At 41.7% G+C, this 19,846-nt stretch overlaps 2 protein-coding genes across 13 annotated transcripts in view; one reads left to right on the top strand and one right to left on the bottom strand.

Moving 5' to 3' along the window:
• The window catches only part of ESCO1 (establishment of sister chromatid cohesion N-acetyltransferase 1), a 93,395-nt gene that overhangs the window by 71,667 nt on the left and 1,882 nt on the right, over positions 1-19,846 (top strand). For 6 of the 12 annotated variants that reach the window (XM_089894976.1, XM_089894973.1, XM_022586803.3 and 3 more), the window contains one exon: positions 67-6,635. In XM_089894976.1, the coding sequence (XP_089751102.1) occupies positions 67-214 (148 nt within the window). In that variant the 3' untranslated portion in view covers positions 215-6,635. The other 6 variants (XR_016387599.1, XR_016387600.1, XR_016387597.1 and 3 more) reach the window with 6 other exon arrangements.
• Positions 7,072-19,846, bottom strand: part of GREB1L (GREB1 like retinoic acid receptor coactivator) — a 119,809-nt gene continuing 107,034 nt past the window's right edge. Inside the window, exons 24-32 of the mRNA XM_030760449.2 lie at positions 19,640-19,779; positions 17,425-17,586; positions 17,084-17,291; positions 12,650-12,815; positions 11,465-11,692; positions 10,395-10,536; positions 9,360-9,560; positions 8,794-8,932; positions 7,072-7,560 (exon numbers count right to left, since the gene is read on the bottom strand). Coding sequence (XP_030616309.2) covers positions 7,397-7,560; positions 8,794-8,932; positions 9,360-9,560; positions 10,395-10,536; positions 11,465-11,692; positions 12,650-12,815; positions 17,084-17,291; positions 17,425-17,586; positions 19,640-19,779 — 1,550 coding nt within the window. The 3' untranslated portion in view covers positions 7,072-7,396. The remainder of the gene's footprint in view (positions 7,561-8,793; positions 8,933-9,359; positions 9,561-10,394; positions 10,537-11,464; positions 11,693-12,649; positions 12,816-17,083; positions 17,292-17,424; positions 17,587-19,639; positions 19,780-19,846) is intronic.

The raw sequence follows: 19,846 nt of genomic DNA, 5'->3' as shown, positions 1-19,846 counted from the left end.
AATTTTAATGATTAAAAATAATATACTTTTTTTTTTACCCTTCTACTCCCCCCCCTTTTTTAATAGGAGTAACTTTATATATGGCTCATACTTGAGTAAAGAAGAAATTGCTTTCTCAGATCCTACTCCTGATGGAAAACTGTTTGCAACACAGTACTGTGGCACTGGTCAGTTTCTGGTATATAATTTTATTAATGGACAGAATAGCACCTAAAATAAATTCATGCCTGCAGTCCAGAAGACATCTACTGAAGAGAATGGATTGGTTGCTGACTTTAACCAGGAACTAGGGCCATTTTTATTACAATGAACTCAGGACTGGCAACAACTCTAAGGTTGTTCCATTTTCATAAAATTGGAAAAAATGCAGTAATTGCTTATTGTTGTTTTGTTTTTTAAAGAAGATATTTTATTATCTTTTACAGAAATTTATGATTGATGTATTTTATCTATAGTTATTTAGACATGTTTACATGCAGCAGATAATTGTTCATAGTGGACTGAAACTAATGCAAGGACTATGGTCTCAGTGATAAGTATATTTTGAAGTTCTTAATTATGGAAATATACCAGTGTAGCTTGGTACTGTATTTTTTTATATTGATCTGCTGATACCAGTTATAGTTTTAAAGATTGTATTTTCACAGAGTGGAAACCGATGTTTTTGCATTATTACTCACGGAGGGTGTGATGTTACCTGTTTAGGAACTCAAAGCTAATTCTTAAAGGGTCTGGTATATAATTTAAAAGAATCCTCACAAAAAAGCAAAGCTGAACTTTTTCTTCCATTTCTCTCTTTCCGCTTCTTAACAGCAGCAAAGAGTGGAAGGTGGAAAAGAATTGAGGCTTTCCTTCTTGGAGAGCTGTAAGTGACTAGAATTAGAATGGTACCCTCTAGTTTATTCTTTCATTCTGGTTTCACTTTTTAAAATAAATGGCAACTGGCACACTTCGGCTATTAACAGTCCCAAAGAGATTTATGAAAACCTGTGGAATAGTTGCAAGCTAAATATGGAGGACTTGGTATCTGCTTCGTTACTCCTCAGAAATACTACACTGGGTATATGCCCTCATTATTGGACTTCATTTTGATACTTGTCTATCCTTCATAGTGCCCTCTACTTTTAAAGGGTTTATATGTTGAAAAACTGCTGTGGCCTTTTATGACCTGTATATAATGTAGAATAAAATAATAAAATACTTGATAGCTTTTTCTAAGTGATAAATGTGATAATGGTGTATTATTATTGTGCTTTTTCAGGAAGTTTGTTAGTTTTGATACCTTGAAATAAGATTAAAACACTGGCTTCTTAAAAGGTAGTTTTCACCAGTTTGCCATAGGATAAGTATGTCAGTAACATCTCCAAAAGACAAGATCCTAACATCAGAATTTTCTGCTCTTTCAAAGAAATAAAGAGCCATGGCCCAAGAATGAAGCACCACTGCGATTTAACATAGATTAATTTTATGAGCTGAAATTAAAACCAGCTAAAAATTAGGGCTTTTAAACTATGATTAACAGATAGGTATATATTTTATCACCCTTAGATGTGTGCTTTTAAAATTAACAGAGTGGTGTAGGGCTCTGTAGTCTTTATAGGGTGGAGTGGTAAGGCAGTGTAAATATTTCCCTCTGATCCATCATGATGGTCCAACTCTCAACACTGCTTTTCTCTTTGGGCTTGAGACTCTTCTAGTTATCCCTGGTCTCAACGTTTGCCTGACAGGGACTGTAATTTTTTAAAAACAGGATGAAATTTTCAGGTGTAGTGTAGATGTCCTAGTAACTGTTAATCTCATAATACAGGCGCAATTTCCATATAAGCAATAGTATGCTTCTTTGGGGAGCCAAACTTGGTGGTTTCAAGGGGACTTGGAAGTAGAGAGGCTATATTTATTGGTTGGTTTAAAGGTTACCATTACTAGGAAAACGGTTTTTCATGTTTGTATTAAAGACACAGCCCCTCAAATAAGTTTTACAATCTAGCTATTTCTCTAAGAACAGAATTATTAATAATATTTAACACTTGAATGTTTGCCATGTGTCATACCTTGTGTTTAGTGATGCATTATTTTATTTAATTATCATGACAACCCCATGAGGTAGAGTTTACAAGTGAGGAATCTAGAACTTAGACGATAATTAAGGGCTTACAGTAGCAGTCTTTGTGAAAGATGCTGAAAACTGAACTAAACCTATGATGTGTGGGTGAAGATGAGACAGATGAACTCTGAGGAGATAAAACTGAAGAATTGATAGAGTTGATAACTGACTAGAGAAGGATCATGACAGGAGAATCTAGAGTAATTTTCATTTGGGTAATTGACTGAGAAGGGCATACTGGAAAATTAGGTTGGCAAGATTAGATGGGGAAGGATGCGCTCAGTTTTGCTTACAATTTTAAGGTGGTTGCAGAATCTCCAAGTGGAAATATCTATTTTGTATATAACTGAACATGTAGATCTAGAGTTTGGAAAAAGTTTGAACTAAGCAAATTTATTTAGTTATTTGAAGGTTTAGAAGAGATCGCCACCCTGAGGTTTATGAACTGAGAGGGTAGGAGAGAGTATTGAGGAACACTTGAGAATGCACGTGCAAGGGAAGAACCATAAGAGAGTGGTAGAAACCAAGACTCAAAGAACGGTCGACACTGTCACACCACAGTTGAAGGCTGAAGAGTGATGATAGAAGAACGGTCTCTATGGAGTGGTGGAGGCACTGGTGGACACAGTGAGTAAACACTAATGGCCACAGACATCGAAACAGGTTGATTCTGTAATTGCTGATTATATAAAGGCGCCTGTAAATTTTTTCTCAGCTACCCTTGAATAGTTGTTGGTCCATTATAAAAATGTCTAGTGTATGGACATTATAGGAACCACCAGTGTAGACAGGAACCATGAGCTCTTAGGGGTTATGCCCTTGTCTGCATGGACATACAATGGTTTTATTTCATTTTGTAAGCATTGTAAAAATCAGTATTTTACCAGTTCATAACATGCAAGAGTGCATTTGGTATATCTACTAAAAGCATGTATCGTAAGAACAGTAAGTACAGTAGACATGCAGTGATATTTTAAACTTTTTTTTAAATTATTTTATTTTTGGCTGCGTTGGGTCTTCGTTTCTGTGACAAGAAACGTTGTGGCAAGCGGGGGCCACTCTTCATCGCGGTGCGCGGGCCTCTCACTATCGTGGCCTCTCTTTTTGTGGAGCACAGGCTCCAGACGCGCAGGCTCAGTAGTTGTGGCTCACGGGCCCAGTTGCTCCGCGGCATGTGGGATCTTCCCAGACCAGGGCTCGAACCCATCCCCTGCATTAGCTGGCAGATTCTCAACCACTGCGCCACCAAGGAAGCCCCACATGCAGTGATATTTTAATTGTTGCTTACTTTGCATGGCTGCCCAGCTAGGGCGTCTGGGTAGGAACACGGCCACATTCCTGCCTAGCTGTAGTTCATCGGCAGTTAAGATGGCTGAATTGATTTCTGGGATAGCGACTGCAGGCATACATATACCTTCTACCTGTTCTCATGGCTCTTGGGCCTTCTGGCAGATAAAGGGAAGATTCGGTCTTATAACAACAAAGAAGTGGTTAGAGAACTTTTTTTTATTTCTTATTATTCCACCTGCCATCAATAATCACTGAAGCACAGTTGACCCTTGAACAACATGGGGGTTACCCCACACAGTTGAAAATCAGGTATAACTTTACAGTCGGCTCTTCATATCAGCGGTTTGCATCTGTAGACTTAGCCAACCATTGATTGTGTGGTATCATAGTACGTATTTTTTTGGAAAAAATTTGTGTATAAGTAGACCCATGCAGTTCAAGCCTGTGTTGTTGAAGGGTCAACCGTAGATGCTTTCCTTAGCTTACTACTTGAAAGTTAAGACATAAGGAATTTATAGTTTGAATGGCTGTTTCCTTGGCCTCAGAAGTTCTTCCTGAAGTCATCTTTAGTGACGATGTTTTTGTTTCTTTTTTTGGGTTTTTGTTTTTTTCAGGGAAGCCAGTATTTGATTGTTTTATCAGTATTCTCTTAGACTCAGAGGAAGCTTATGGGCCAGTTGCCATGACTGAAGACAAGCCTGAGGAATGTTTGTTCCCTGATGTTGTTCAGCTCTAGTAGTTGAATACAAAGGTACAGCAGTCAGAGTTTCACAGCTGTTAGTCTTTCTAAGGCAGCTGCTTTGGAGCCTTTATCCTGAATCTGTCATCATACTTAAAATAGTTATTGCCCCTCCTGAGGTAACAGCCAGGGGCCTCTGGCCCTGAAGAATGCTTTTATGGTTCTATATCAGTCTATTATTTTAGCACTCTTGCTAATAATAGAACTGAAAGGCATTTCTTTTCCCCTGGAATAACAAGTTAACTCTCAAAAGTTGGTGAAATAACACCTTAGGGTTATACTGCACAGTTCTACCAACCCAAAGTGTGCTTCTCAGGACACGAAAGTGAGTATAGTTGCCATCTGTAAAATAAAAGATTGGGGATGTACCATGAATATTTCTAACATCTCTTTAATAATCATTTCTGGATCTGTTATTCATAATTGTGGCACTCTGCAAATGGGCATGGTAGATACCTTATACGTGTGTATCTTCTTTGGATAAGCTACAGATTTTCAGTGAACAAATATTTACTTTTTTGGACTGTTATGCCAGAAGAATATCTTATAGTCATCCAACCTATGACATGTGGACTTCTAGCCTTTCTTGGACATTGCCGTAGTCAGCTTATTCCATTTTTGAACATACCAGAACATGTAAAGAAAACAAACTTTCTCTTTGGGGGGGTGGGAGAGAATTTTAATACATTCACCAAATTAAAGGACAAGAACATACTGTAGACACAACTTAAGACAATTTAGAATCACAAACAAAATGTGAGGTAGACTGACTAGTGAAATTCACCAAATTTTGGTTAAGAAAATTTTACAGTAATAAAGTAACACAGGTGCCTCCTTTTCTAAAAATCACAAAAAGCATTTGCATAAATTACAGCCAAAAAAATTGAATACAACAATTCTCATTGTAATTTTAGTTTACATTCAGTATTAACCTGTGTGAACTGTCAATATGTGGCAAGGTTCAACAGGTCTATAGGTCAGTTATTATGCAGGCCTAGTGAACACATTCACACAATATTCTTAAGGGATGGCAAGGCTCGAAGTGGAACACACCAAGGTACGTATCAACCAGTCATGGTGTCCTGTGCTTGTGCAATTTTATCCTTGCAGGAGAGCGACCTGACATCCTCTAAAGAATTATACTGATAAGGTGATTTTAAAAGATCCAAACCGTAGTAAGATAGGCATTGAAAAGAATAAGCAGGTCAATTTGAATTCTCCATCACTGGGGTGATGGGCTTTTGGCTTTATTCTGGCATTTCTCTTCCCCAGAGTTAAACAGTATTTCAGGGATCATAAGCATTTGGTTTTTCAGAGTGCAGCCCTAACTAATATGGGGTCCCCTCAGGTCAAGTAACTACTTTAAAAAATTTTCCTTTCCTTAGACTATGAAGCCATAAAGCCTGAAGAAACCCTGAGAGGCCATCTGCTCCAGGTACAACTGTTTTAGGATTATTTCAAGTATTTTATTTGCCCTATAAATATTTTTGGAATATTGCACAAATAGTTGGTTTCTTGATATCGTCTGCGTTAGGCCCTTTCAACAAAACAGGAACAACTGAAATACACTGATATCTAAATCAGCCTGCCTCAGAATGTACCTCTTTGCCAAAAATTCTGCTGTACTAAAATTGAGTATTTTTAAAGCATCTATAAGGCAGGTCCTCTTTCAAGGTCAGTTAAAAATGGAGTTTAAAGGAATTGTTCATTTCAAGAGACATTTAAAGCATCATAAGTAGCTATATTAAAACCAAGAGATCTGAAACCATTTTCAGATTAGTACATGCCATCTCTTCACTAGCTGTAAACTTGTTATCACAAACTAATAAAGCTGGTCAGTTAACACTATTTGTTCTAAGTAAATGCAGGCTTCAGGCCATAAATATGACATCGATTCAAGTTTAAAATGGCCATTTAAAGTGGGAATAAAGTGGTACATACGGGCTAATGAGAAAAATGTCAAGAGATTGTTTAATGATGAGAAGTGGAGTAATTTAAGAGTAAGCTTCCAAAAGACCTAGTTTGTTCTAGAACATTTTCTAAAAATCTGTTTTTGATTAAAATATGTGGTAAAAAATCTGTAGAAACTTATGCCTCCTACTGTTGATACTGAACAGAGACCCCCTGTTGATTTTAATGAGTCAAAGAGACTTACTGGCATCTTCTTTAACACACGCACACCCCACTGGTAGGATTAAGTAAAACAGCCTCTCTTTCTACGGCTCTGTTTCCCATTTCAGCAATTTCTGTGGTGTTGTCAGTATAAGGCAGCTAATATTCATTCAGTGTATCTTTTAAAGGAAACTTTGCTTTAGTCTTTGAGAGGAAAGAAACTAGTTCCACTTCACACAGAAGCTAAGCCTGCCTGACATTTAGCTTTGCTGGTGCCAACTGCTAAATTCCAACCAAACAGGGTGGGTGTGGGGTGACTGCTGAAAGCTTCTGAATTGGCTCAACTACTGAATCAGGCTCTCCGTGTGTAAGATTAATCACTGTTCATATTCTCACAGGCGTGCTTAAGAGACTGAAAACAAAGAATGGATAAAGCAAAAGAACTTAAGCCAGGAGAAGCTGCATGAATACACACAATGCCTGCTCTGCATTTACTAATTTGTTTGTTCAGTTTAAATAGTAAACTTTTAACTCCTGTGGAAATTTTGCCAAAAGTTTCAATACATACAAGATTATAAATCTTAGACTAACACTGCACAGAGAAAGACAAAGCTACTTCTTTTTTTTAAATACAAATATCTTCTACATTCTATCGTTTCAGACCCCTGAGTAATACTGTACCAAAGTACAGATCTGAAGAGAAACTGAGGGTTCAGGCCTCAAACGTTAATCTTCAATTAATTCCACACCAACGGTGTGAGTCTCACGTAACACATTCAGGCTAGCTAATGCTGAGAGTCAGTTCCCCCCCCCCCCCCCGCCCGACACAGCATAGTAAAAAAACAATGCAGACTCCCTGTGGCCTCTCCAAAGCGTAATCCTCCTCAGCCTCCCGTGGGCAGACCACGTCTTAAGTAATTGCATAACTACCTCGGGTGGAGTTAACCTGAATTTAAGTCCTGAAATTGGAACTGAAGGAGCGTGATGCCCCCCAAGGATCTAGGTCAGATTTGGGGGGTTCTTTGGAGAAGAGACAAATATGTTGCACTTGGCTCCACAGTGATTGTACTTTAAAGGAAAAAAAACATCCTTAATCGTTACTACCCCACCCCACCTAGGCATCCTTTGCTGGTTTTGGTCTCTTCCAAAGCTCATACGTGACGTCCGGTAAGAAAGTAGAGGGGCTTGTCATCGGCGCTGTTAGCAGTTTGAAACTCGTCCCGGAGGCGGAACTGCCACTCGTCCTCTAGCTCTAAGCGCACAATCGTTTGGCGTAAGGAACTTCGGTCTTGGCAGATGACACACAGAGTAGCACCTTCAGGAAGAGAGCAGAAGTGTGTCTTCGGCTCAGGGATTGAAATGATGAAGAATCTTACCACCTCCCTCTGATTATATCCCCTAAACTAACACATGTGAGAACCAACATACAAAGTAACCTATCAGATTTGTTCATTGTACTATTTATTTTGAATAAAGTAGTTATTACAAATTCAAAAGTTTAAAAGAGTTTAAAGTAAAAGCCGTCCTAACCACAGCCCCCCTTCCCCTATAGTAACTAGTGTTAAAACCCACGTCCTAACGTTTCACGTGTCCCCGTAGAGCAGTGTCCTCAGCCTCGGCACTGTGGGCCGGACAGTTCTACTGTGGGAGCGTCTGGCTCTTGTAGGATATTTAGCAGTGTCCTTGGCTTCTACCCACTCTGTGCTAGCAGCACCCCGCCCTGTGACAACGTAACATGTCTCCAGATATTGCCAAGCATCCCCTGGGACGCTCCCTCCCACCCCCAACGCACACGCACAGCTCCATATGTATTTTACACACATAGAAGTAAATACAGTTTCTCCTGTTCTCATAAAAATGGTAGCATGCTGTACACAGCATGATGAACCTTACTTTTTTCCGCCGACCTCAGAGGTCGTCCTGTCAGGATTATTTGTGATGCTTCATCTGCAGTTTGTTATTAGGCAGATTTAACTCTTTGTATGGCGCATACTCATTGAAACGACTTTAGCTTCTATACCAGAATCATACCTCATTAACCTGATTTTCTCTTTTTTTTTTTGTGGTACGCGGGCCTCTCACTGCTGTGGCCTCCCCCGTTGCGGAGCACGGGCTCCGGATGCACAGGCTCAGCGGCCATGGCTCACGGGCCCAGCCGCTCCGCGGCATGTGGGATCTTCCCGGCCCGGGGCACGAACCCGTGTCCCCTGCATCGGCAGGCGGACTCTCAACCACTGCGCCACCAGGGAAGCCCAACCTGATTTTTATTAAAATTAGATTATATGAGAAGCATCACTTCTTGTATTGCATCATTCCTTTCTAAAATTACTAGTGGCAAACATATTTAATATGGTCACAAACCTGGCTCTATTTATCTGCATTTAGTCTTAACACTCCCCCATTTAAAAAATCAGTGGCCTGGTTTAAAAGTAAGATACTTAATTTACTGGCAAAATGATTGTTAAAGTGCTCTTTTGTATCTTTCCCACTGTATTTTGTCCAGTGGGAACTAATAGCATTCACAAGCAAGATGCTAAATTTGATTTACCTTTTAGAAACTTAAATTTCTTAAGAAGATCAGCACCTACAAAAGAGTCACAGAGGTACAAGAGGAGTCCACTGAAACACACCCCTTCACAGTTGACATTGCTGGAGTGGGGTCTGGAGCTTACGTAGCATATGGCCACCTGGAATCATCAAGCAGAAATAGCACAAGCATTTCAAAAGCAAGCAAAACCTCTGCATCTTCAGCTGAATGAAGTAGCGCCTTCCTTTTTAGCTGTCCATCTCAGGGTCAGGTAAAGGAGACACCTTCCGCGCCCACCCCCGACCCGGCACGCGGGATCCTAGCTCCCCGACCAGGGATTGAACCCGTGTCCCCTGCAGTGGAAGTGCAGAGTGCTAACCACTAGACTGGAGGGAATTCCCACTTTTTTTTATTGAAACTTCAATGGGCTGGTTAGTTAAGCTTTGTACTCCCTTTATTTTGTGTGTCAAGTTTTAACGTATTTAAAGCTTCTTTATTTCTCATAATAAAGGACAGTTATGAGAGAAATTAATAGAAGCAAATCAAGCCCCTCTATCTAATAGGAGTATCAGCCCCTTCCCCTTTACCTCTGGTCCAATGTTAAGGTAGCAGTCGATGGCCAACACGGGACTCCTGAAGTTATGGATAGCTTTGGGGAAGAGTTTGTATGAGGCGTGCTGAAGGAACTTCTCCAGGAGAAACTGTGCAGGGGCTGCCAGTAGTGTGTGTTCACTGTCGGGAGCACAGACGTACTGAAGGGGCAAGATGGGTGCTAAGCTCTCTGACACCTGAAATCAGAGCCAAGATCATGGGAAATGGGTCTGTCACTATGTGAAACTGGCAAGGAAAGCACTGCATTGCATCCGAACAATCCACAAGTAATAGCACAGAGACAGATACCAGGCTCAAATGTAAGTCTGTCATTCTTGGGTTCTGAAATTTTTTTCTCTTGGAAATAGTGCAGTTGGATTTAACATAATTTATACACAGTAAGGGCAGGAGCAAATGCAAAAGTAGGCTTCTTTGAAAGTTAGTGCATTTAGCATGTACACTGTAAGAGCCAACAGGAAGCCTTTTATAGCGCTGCTGGATGTGGATGGGATAAAATCCACACACAAAAAAAAAGCAAAGAGATTTCTAAGCTCCACTGGGGAGTCCACATGCTAAAAATGATTAGATACCAGTAAATCTCTTAAACAGAAAAGGGTAGGCCCATGGAATTAACCCTTAACAGGTTTTGATCTGCCTTACTTTAAAAAAAAGACAACTGGCAAAGGACCATGCGAGCAGCTTGATGTACACTTCTTTCATGTGTTACATAAAGAATGTAAAAATGTTAACTTTGCCAGTTTAAGAATATAGAAGACGTTTGAAACTAAAGCTGTGATGGAGTTAAGCCTTAAATCTAAAGAAAGGTAGTTTTGTTGAATTTTCAAAACTTATGTTTGGCTCTAGATGAGTCTTCAGTAAGGGAAACAAGAGTGCAGATTTGACATTAAGAACAGACTCCCTTGTGTTACTTTCCAGTCAAGTGGCAAGTGCTTAATGCCAGTACCTGATAACAAAGATATTAATGAAAGATCATCTTATTTTCAAAAGTAGACTCAAGCTTGCAAACTTACCATGATCTTTGGTTTAATGACAAAGTCCCTCTGCCCTCCAACCTGAACATGTTTCTTCATGAGACTGAAGTTATTAAAGCGGCAGATGAGCAGGCCACTACTGTTCGTTCTCAGGTTAAAGTCAACGTCTTCACAGAAATACCTAAATTATAATCACAACGATAGGTTTCCTTGACTACCTGTCACATCTCAACTGTAACAGTTACACACAGAGAAATGTGTGGCAGATATTGGGAGACAGCCTCAAACAAAATCAACCTTCCCCCTCAAGGAGCTGGCTCTCTTGACACTGGCCTGTGAACCTTTTGATTTGGGCATTAACAGCCACTAAGGAAGGAGGAAGTGAGGTGACTGTTCCCAGACATTCCACAGCGCCTTGCATTCCTGAACTGAAATACGAGCGCACATTCTGTATACTCTTGTGGGACCGGACTGCAGAGCTGCTCCCGGTTTTAAAATCCTGGCTGCAAACAGGATAAAGCATCTGCCAAATTTAAAACACAGAAGTGAAATAGCTACAGAATGTTCTAATAGCTACAGGGTTGGGGGTTGACATAAGAGGGACTCTACGGTCTCTGACATTCTTCCTTGGCCATTTCAGATTTTCCAAGATGTGGGCATAATTTGTTCAGGAGGCAAGGCCAGGGCTAGCTGGCTTTTCCCTACAGGATCCAGATCTCAGGGTCTTGCTAACATCTGGGGAAGAGATTACCTTCTGAGTTCTGAGGGTAAATGAAAGGTTAATCTTGAATAGGTTTACGGGTCCACACACCGATTTCTGTTGATGAAAAGTTTTGTCCCTGTTTCAGTTTTTACTGAATAATAAGATGGGCAAAATACGTTTTCTAAGCATTTCATGTTGCAGCACCTATCATTAAGGGTCTGGGTCAGTTTGAAAGGTGATGAAGGGGCACTTTGGGGCTTATGATCCCCCTTATCTCTGTCCATATAAAATGAGTCTCAGTTTCTCAAAGACACAGAGACAGGAATAAAAACATTGCTGAGGCTAGACCTGGGCAGAAACAATCAGTAAATGCCAGGATCACATACATCCAGAAGGCCTGACTTACCTGTTGAAGTCATACTGCACATTCTGAGTCAAGTCTATGTTGAGGAGAATGAAGTCGTGCACGTGGCATCTAGAGAATGGGGCCTTCAGGCTCTGAGAAGTCAGCTTACTGCTCCATTTCTGTATGCCCAGGATTGCGTAGTGGATGATTTTCGGTGTTGCTTCAATATGCTGCAAGACACTCTTCAAGGACACATTCTTACTGGAAACTCCTGTTTCCATGGGCTGGCTATGAAATGTAGAGTTAGTTTACATAAGATACCACTATTACTGAAGAGAGGGTCACTCATGAAGAGCTAACCGCACTGTACAGTATTAATACCTGAAGGATACAATTAGTCTGGAATGGAGAAGGATGTCAAGCCCGGCTTTCATGCTGCCTGTCACTGCTAACCTAGGGAAGCTGCCTTCTGGGGGCCGGGCTGATCACTTAAAGGCAGAGAGTGAAATCCAGCCCATTTCAAAGTGAGTGATGAACAGGGAGTCACCAAAGAGAGGTAGCCAGAGATTAGAAGCACACAAGTATACTTCCCAGTTCTGGTAATTACGGAATAATAAAGGAATATTTGAAAACTTCACGGGCTTCAAATCCACAGGGGAAACAAGGGCACAAAACCATAATGCCTGAGCTGGAAGGGTCTAGAGACCATCTGGCACAGTGTTTCACTGGGGCTGTGAATATTCGGGGCCATTTACTGCATAGGACTTCTCCAGGCTTAGCATTTCATGGTCCCCATGGATTCCTGTCACCTCTGCCCCAGGAGGAGAACCACTGATTTGGGCCCAGCCATAATTTTTTATGTGATAGAATTGAGACAGAGGTGAAGTAACTTTCCCTTTTCATCCAGACAGTTAGGAAGCAGAGCTGGGGCTAAAAAGCAGGTCTCCTGATTCAGAAGCCAGTGGTCTTTCTAAATAAACCATAGTGTCTTTCAACAGACTTTTATAGCAAACCTAAGCTGTGATGCACAAATGGTCCAGGAATTTAATGGCAGGCTAAGTGTCTAAATTTAAAAATTCCTAAGCCACCACAAAATGTGCTAGTGAGAGTAGTCTCACAGATGATTGTTTTGCTCTGGAAAGCTGTACCTCTCTTATTTACTTCCCTGTGCAATGACAGCCAAGGAGAGTGTCTTCTCAATGACACTGTGTCACACTCCTAGAACTGCGTAGGAAGCACCACTACCTGCTCTGCTCCTGAACACTGTGAATGTTCCATAGGACACACGAGTCATCCATTACAACGATGAAAGGCCAGACACACTGGCGTTTAACTCCCAGCTCTTCCAGGCGGTTCCTCTCCAGCTCCAGGTTGTGATATGACAGCTCCTTAATAAGAAACCTGGCAGCACCTGAAAGGCAACACAACCAAGGCTTGTACATCCTTCGCCCAGGCTTGGCTGAGGCCCTGCACACGGCTCACATGCTCTCCGTAAGCATGCGTGTTCACGTGGTGACCATGCACATGGATGGGGGTCAACCAAATGGTCAGAGCAGTGGCCCTCAACCATCAGTGTAGATAAGAATCACCCAGGAAGTCTGTTTAAAATGCAGATTCCTAGAACCCACCACCAGAGGTTCACTCTAGTAAGTCTGATGAGGGGCCAGAAACCAGAGATGTCTTTGCAGGTGATTCATGAACTACACTTCAAGGAGTACTACAAGAATCCAGCTTCCCTGATACGACAAATGATACCACATAGAGGAGATCCTTACTACTGGTTTCTTAGAGCCATGATTAGATTCTCAGCAGCAGCCACTTGCATGTCCTGCACTAGGGAGCCACCAGGGCTGCAATAGTGGGTATGCCACTTACACTAATGTGTCCCCTGCTTTAGGTACCTTTAGGAAACTGGCAGCAGTGTCTTTGAAGAAGACTCTGGAAACTGGTATCCTTTCCCTAGGTCTGCTTTTTTGTAAGAGGCATGTGGTACAGTAAGTAAGAGACAAGACTGGAGCCAAGCTGCTTCAGTTTGAATTCTGATTCCACTGCTTTCTAGCTGTGTGACAGTGAACAAGTTAACTCCCCTGTGCCTAGGCTTCCCCACCTGTAAGAAGGCGATGATAATGTCTACTTCATAGGATTGCTGTTTGGTGCTCAGGACAGTGCCTAGCACTTGGTAAGTACTCAGTGAGTGTTAGCGATTATTAAGATGATGATCATCAGGAATTAGCCAGGTTTTATGAGTGGGCCACCCTAAAATGAAACACAATGTAGATGATAATGAAATAAAGAGGCTAAAAAAACCCATTAAGTCTATGAAGGAACCAGGAAAACAGTTTGAATAGATCAAGGGTAATACTAGGATTTAGGAAAATCTACCTTTCAATAGCACTGTGTGTAACAGTTTGCATTCTCAACATAAGGACCATATATGAAAAGCCCACAGCTAACATACTCAACACTCAAAGACTGAAAACTTTTCCTTTAAGATCAAGAATAGGACAAGGATGCCCACCTTTATCACTTCTATTTAACATAGTACTGGAAATCCTAGCCAGAGCAATTACACAAGAAAATGAAAGTCACCCAAGTTGGAAAGTAAAATTATCTCTTTGCAGACATGATCCTATATGTAGAAAACCCTAAAGATAACATGCATACTTAGAATAAATGAATTCAGCGAAGTTGCAAACACAAAAACAATACACACAAATCAGTTGTGTTTCTATATACTAACAACAATCTAAAAGGTAAATTAAGAAAAGTCCCATTTTCAATAGCATTCAAAGAAAATACAGGGCTTCCCTGGTGGCGCAGTGGTTGAGAGTCCACCTGCCGATGCAGGGGACACAGGTTTGTGCCCCGGTCCGTGAAGATCCCACATGCCGCGGAGCGGCTGGGCCCATGAGCCATGGCTGCTGAGCCTGCGCGTCCGGGGCCTATGCTCCACAACGGGAGAGGCCACAACAGTGAGAGGCCCACGTACCGCAAAAAAAAAAAAAGTACAGTACAATACTTGGGAATAAATGTTAAGCCAAGGAGGCAAAAGACTTGTACACTAAAAAATACAAAACACTGCTGAAATAAAGACAAATAAATGGGAAGACATCCCATGTTCATGGATTGCAAAATGTAATATTAAGACGTCAGTATCACACAAAGCAATCCACATATTTAATACAATCCCTGTCAAAATATCAGGGTTTTTTTTTTTTTTTTCCAGAAATAGAAAAATCCAACTTTAAATTCACATGGAATCTCAAGGGGCTCTGAATGGCCAAAACAATCTTGAGAAAAGAACAAAGTTGGAGGTCTCACACTTGACTGATTGCAAAACTACAGTAATTAAAACAGTGTAGTAGTGGCACATAGACCAATGGAATAAGAATATAGAGCCCAGAAACATACACTTGTATATATGGTCAAATGATTTTTGACAAGAATGCCAAGACCATTCAATGGATAAAGCATACTTTCTTCAACAAATAGTGTTGGGAAAACTGGATATCCACATGCAAAAGAATGAAGTTGGACCCTTATATAAAAAAATCAAAATGGATCAAAGAGCTAAAACTATAAAACTCTTAGAAGAAAACATGGGGGAAAGCTTGATGATGTTGGTTTTGGCAGTGATTTCTTGGATATGACACCAAAAGCATAAGCAACGAGAAAAAAGCTGGACTACATAAAAATTTAAAACTTCTGCACAAAGAATGCAATCAACAGTGAAAAGGCAACCTATGGAATGGGAGAAAATATTTACAAACCTTATCTGATAACAGGTTAATATCTAGAATATATACAGAACTCCTACAAGTCAACAACAATAAAAACTTTACTAAAAAATAGATTCTCCAAAGAAGATATACAAATAGCCAACAAGCAAATGAAAAGATGATCAACATCACTAATCATTAGGAAAATGCAAATCAAATCACAATGAGATACCATTTCACCCATTAGGATGCCTACAAACAACATCAAAAATTCCCAGAAAAAGCAAGTGTTGGCAGAGATGTGTTAAAACTGGAACCATTTTGCATTGTTGGTAGGAATGTAAAATGGTACAGACATTATGAAAAACAACATGCCAATTCCAAAAAAAAAAAAAAACCGGCATTACCACGTGATTAAGCAATACTACTTTTGGGTTTATACCCAAAAGAATTGAAAGAGGGTTTTGAAGAGATTTGTGTTCATGTTCATAGTAGCATTATTCACAACAATCAAAAGGTGAGGAGCAGACTAAGGGTCCCTCAGCGGGTGAATGGATAACAAAAATGGAGAGTTAGCCTTTAATGGTACTGAGTTTCAGCTTTGCAAGATGAAGAGAGTTCTGGAGATTGGTTGCATAACAATGTGAATATAGTGGACACTACTGAACCATACACTTAAAAATGGCTAAGATAAATTTTGTGGTGTTTTACCACAGTAAAAAAAAATGTGTTTATTTTATTTGCATGTATGTTGGTTTCTCTGCCCAGATTATTACAAAAATGGCAAAACTGGCACTAAACAAATTCAGTCAGATCTGGGACGAGGGAACTTTTTCTCCTAAAGGTCAGTTAGGCACAGAAAGGTATAGTTTGAGGGTTATATGCATATAGAAAAAGATTTTAGATAGTTTGGAGATATATTGTTTGGGGGAGGATAAAGGACCAGAAATATATGAAAGTCCTAAGTCATCTGATACTGTGATAAACATGGGAAATTGCATTCAAAACAAACCAGTTTGGGAAAATATTTTAATCCCATATTAAGGCTAAAGTTTAAGGACATGAAAAGGAATGGAATGGAGAACAAGAAAGGAAGAGACCTAAGAAGAAAGGGAGAGAGAGACCTGGAGAGAAGGCCTGTGTGGATCGAGGGCACTACTCGGGTCTCTTCTGTGTTCACTCCAGCTCTGGGCTGGATGTTCTTCCTCTAAAGCTCTTGATCCTCAGCCCTCTGAGACTCTGCACTGAGATACCCACAGAAGCCAATGGGAAGTGAGTTAGATGCAGGGAGTGACTAGACACTAGAGCTCTAGAACACTGGGTCCATGTGGAGGTTTCCTGCCTTCAGGAGGGAAATGAAGGAGCTCTAGACCGCTCTCTCCAGTTCCTCCCCAGCTCTGTCAATACACTCAACAACCAGGTGCCGCCTCTGAGAAATCAGCCCATTGCTCTTAAACTCCTTGGGGAAAAGCGGGAAAGACTTCTTCCAGGCACTTTTAAGATAACTGCCGTAGGCAGTGATGATGCTTCCATTCCCCAGCTGCACAGAGCCCCCAAGAACTTGCTGTGTGCCTTTAAGATTAGTGATGCCCCTCAGAGATCCCTCCAGACCGGACTGTGAACTACTAACTCCCCTCCTCAGACTCTCCTCCTCACTGTGATGTTCCTGCTGCCAGCCTGCAGCAAGGAACATCTGCGGCCTATACTGGGAAGAGTCCCAGTCCTTCCCAGGGTGCTCAACGTACCAGTGACTTCTTTGGTTACTAGTCCTCAAAAGTTAAAAACTCTGCAAAACTGCAGATCAAGAGAAATGAAAAGTCATTTAAAGAGGAATGAAAAGTCCTTTGGTCTGCAGGGCAAGACACTATCCAGGGGCAGGGGAACCTCTGAAAGTTCATGCCTGGGGAATGGAGCTTAGTTTATCTTTCCAGCCCTTCCCCCCATCTGGGGGCCCCCTTACCCACGCCTGCATTATTGAACATGCCAGGAAGCACCAGCATGATGTGGTTGGGCCAGTACTTGCGGTACAGCGGCATCTCATACTCCTTAACCACCAGTAGGTGCAGGTGACTGATGCCCTCCATGGCGTGAAAGAGGTTTAGGAGTCCGTGCTCGTGGCGACCACTGGAAGGAGTGAAAATAGGGCTCTTGACCGCATTCAAATTCTGCTGAAAGAGAAAAAGGGAAAGAAAGGACCAGAGACCAAAAAGAGAAATTAGAACCCTTAGATATCAGAAGCTTAGAGAACCTAATCTAATACCTGAGGCCTGTCAGTCCTTGTGTCCAGACGCTATCACCCACCTTGTCTGAAACCAGGGGCAGCCGCATGCTCTCCAGGTGTTTGCCCTGCTTGCTGAAGATGAAATGACTCTCTTTGGATTTGGGAATGATGAAATAGAGCTGCACCTCTTCTCCCAGCATAGAGGAAGAGAACGTGAAGGCGTGAAGGGTGGAGTCGGACATCTGCGTTTGCAGAGAAGAAAGGGAGGGAATGTAAGCTCACGGTTTGCAAACCTCCAGGCCACTCGTTAAGGCTGTTACTGAGAGGCAAACTAACCTGAACTTCTGCCTGCCACCAGACCTGCTGTGCGTGCAGTGTCGAGAGGGCTGGAAAGGCAGACGCCTCATCTTTTAGGGGCTGCCGCTGACCAGAGAGCCAAGCACCTCGCCCCTACACAGCCTCTCCGTGTGTGGAGAAACAGCTGTTACTGGAAACTATATGCATTTCTCTCCTTCTTAGAACCACTGCTGCTCAGTCCTACGGGGGTCCAGTATACCGAGGGGACGTCCTGCCACGAAACATTCCCAAAGGTGCCCAGTGAGGGGGGAAACGCTTCCGTGTGGGCCAGGTCAAAGGAATATCACTATTCTGAGTAAACTATAAAGACTGACATTATTTAAATGCCTCTGTGGCCCCATCCTTCCTGGCTACCGTGGAAGCTGAAGATACCTGAACAGTCATTTAGCCTAGAACTCTGGCTTCCAGGAGAGACCTCTGACTCATCCAAGCCAAATATAAACCTATTTTTTAAATTGCTGACAAGTTCACACACTCTCAGTAACCCATCCCGGTGAATGACTAAATAAAGGTCTTTACAATGCAGACAATACTTGGCTTAATGAAAAGAGATCATCACTTATTCAGCAAGAGTTCACCAAGGGTTTTAACCTAAATATTACATTCATAGAGAAATAACATTGTAATTCTTCCCTTAAATTCTCCTTCATTCTGCTTCACAAGTATTGGAATTGACTACTTAGTGAGTACTGTAATCACACAAATTATTTGAATAGAGGGTTTTTAATAAATGTTCTAAAAACCGATGATTTATAGATCAGGGGACTTGAATCCTCTATATTCTATAAAGCATTATTTGAGCTGATTTCAAACTATCCCACCAAAAGTTTTCAATAACACAAGAAAACAAATGGGGTATGAAAGGTAACTTGTACCAGAAGAGCAGAATGATCAGTATATCCCTCCTAGTACCCTGTGGGGAAAGAGTGAAGACCTGGTCCTCAAGAGCAGAAGCAAGTCTGGAGGGCATCCACTCAGCACATCCTATAGGGAGGAAGAGTTGTTCTAGGTGTTCAGAGCCAAATAATATAGAAGTCAAGAAGGTAAAGTAGGGGAAAGCTTATCCCCCAGACAGGCGCTGGATATGACCATCATTGGTTGCCTTTCCCATCTTTTGTGCTTAAAGACGCTCTGGCCAATAAGAAGCCAAGGGCTTCCCTAGTGGCGCAGTGGTTGAGAGTCCGCCTGCCAATGCAGGGGACATGGGTTCGTGCCCCGGTCCGGGAAGATCCCACATGCCACGGAGCGGCTGGGCCCGTGAGCCATGGCTGCTGAGCCTGTGTGTCCGGAGCCTGTGCTCCGCAACAGGAGAGGCCGCAACAGTGAGAGGCCCGTGTACCGCAAAAAAAAAAAAAAAAAAAAAAAAAGAAGCTAAATGCTATGGGGTATTTGCTCACCTACTGTGTTCCTACCTCTCAGTTCTCTCCAAATAAAAAAGCAAACACTGACTCCTCTGTATGCCTATGGTCAAAACCATCACTCGCTGGTATAAGAGTGAGACTAGGTCTCTGCAAATCAACAGACTTGTTCACAGCTCAAAGGGTGCACCCTACAAATTTGTAGATAATAGCACCATTTTCAACAACAACCCAAAGGAGGGAAAAGACCCTTTTGCCAAACATACTGTAATATCTAGCTTTTTCAGGGTCACAGATAGACACCTCAGCTACTTTCTAATCTAAACATGACACATGTAACCATTTTGATGAAGTGACTTAAGACACAAACTCAGTTTCTTTCACCCACCCTCCCCCACCCATAATCCTTTATTAATAAACCCCAAATCATCTTAATCAATTGCTTCAAGCATTTTGCTCACAAATGAGTGGCTCCATCTCATATACAAGCCATCCTCTGTCTAGGGCTTGAAACTGGGACTTTTCCTCTCTTACATACAAGTTCCACATTGGGTAACAGGCAAGGGCAAAGGGGCTGCACCTGGGAGGCAGAGGTGAAGTCCATGTACTGGTGGCACTGCTCGCAGTGGTGGAAGGTGTTGTAGGCCGCGTACTTGGTCAGCATCATGGACACGGCTTCTCGTCTCCGGGGCTCCTCAACTTTGGATTCCTTTATTGCTTCTGTGTATAAAGGGGCAAAAGACCGTCCCGTGATGTGCCTGAAGCCCCTATGCTTGGGAAGAAAGTC

The sequence above is a fragment of the Delphinapterus leucas genome, chromosome 14 (genome assembly GCF_059928025.1).
Source record: "Delphinapterus leucas isolate spDelLeu-1000000601 "Yukka" chromosome 14, BTC_Dleu_Yukka2, whole genome shotgun sequence".
Classification (NCBI taxonomy): domain Eukaryota; kingdom Metazoa; phylum Chordata; class Mammalia; order Artiodactyla; family Monodontidae; genus Delphinapterus; species Delphinapterus leucas.
Note: the sequence above shows the minus strand (reverse complement) of the source record. Positions and strands in the feature narration are given on the sequence as shown.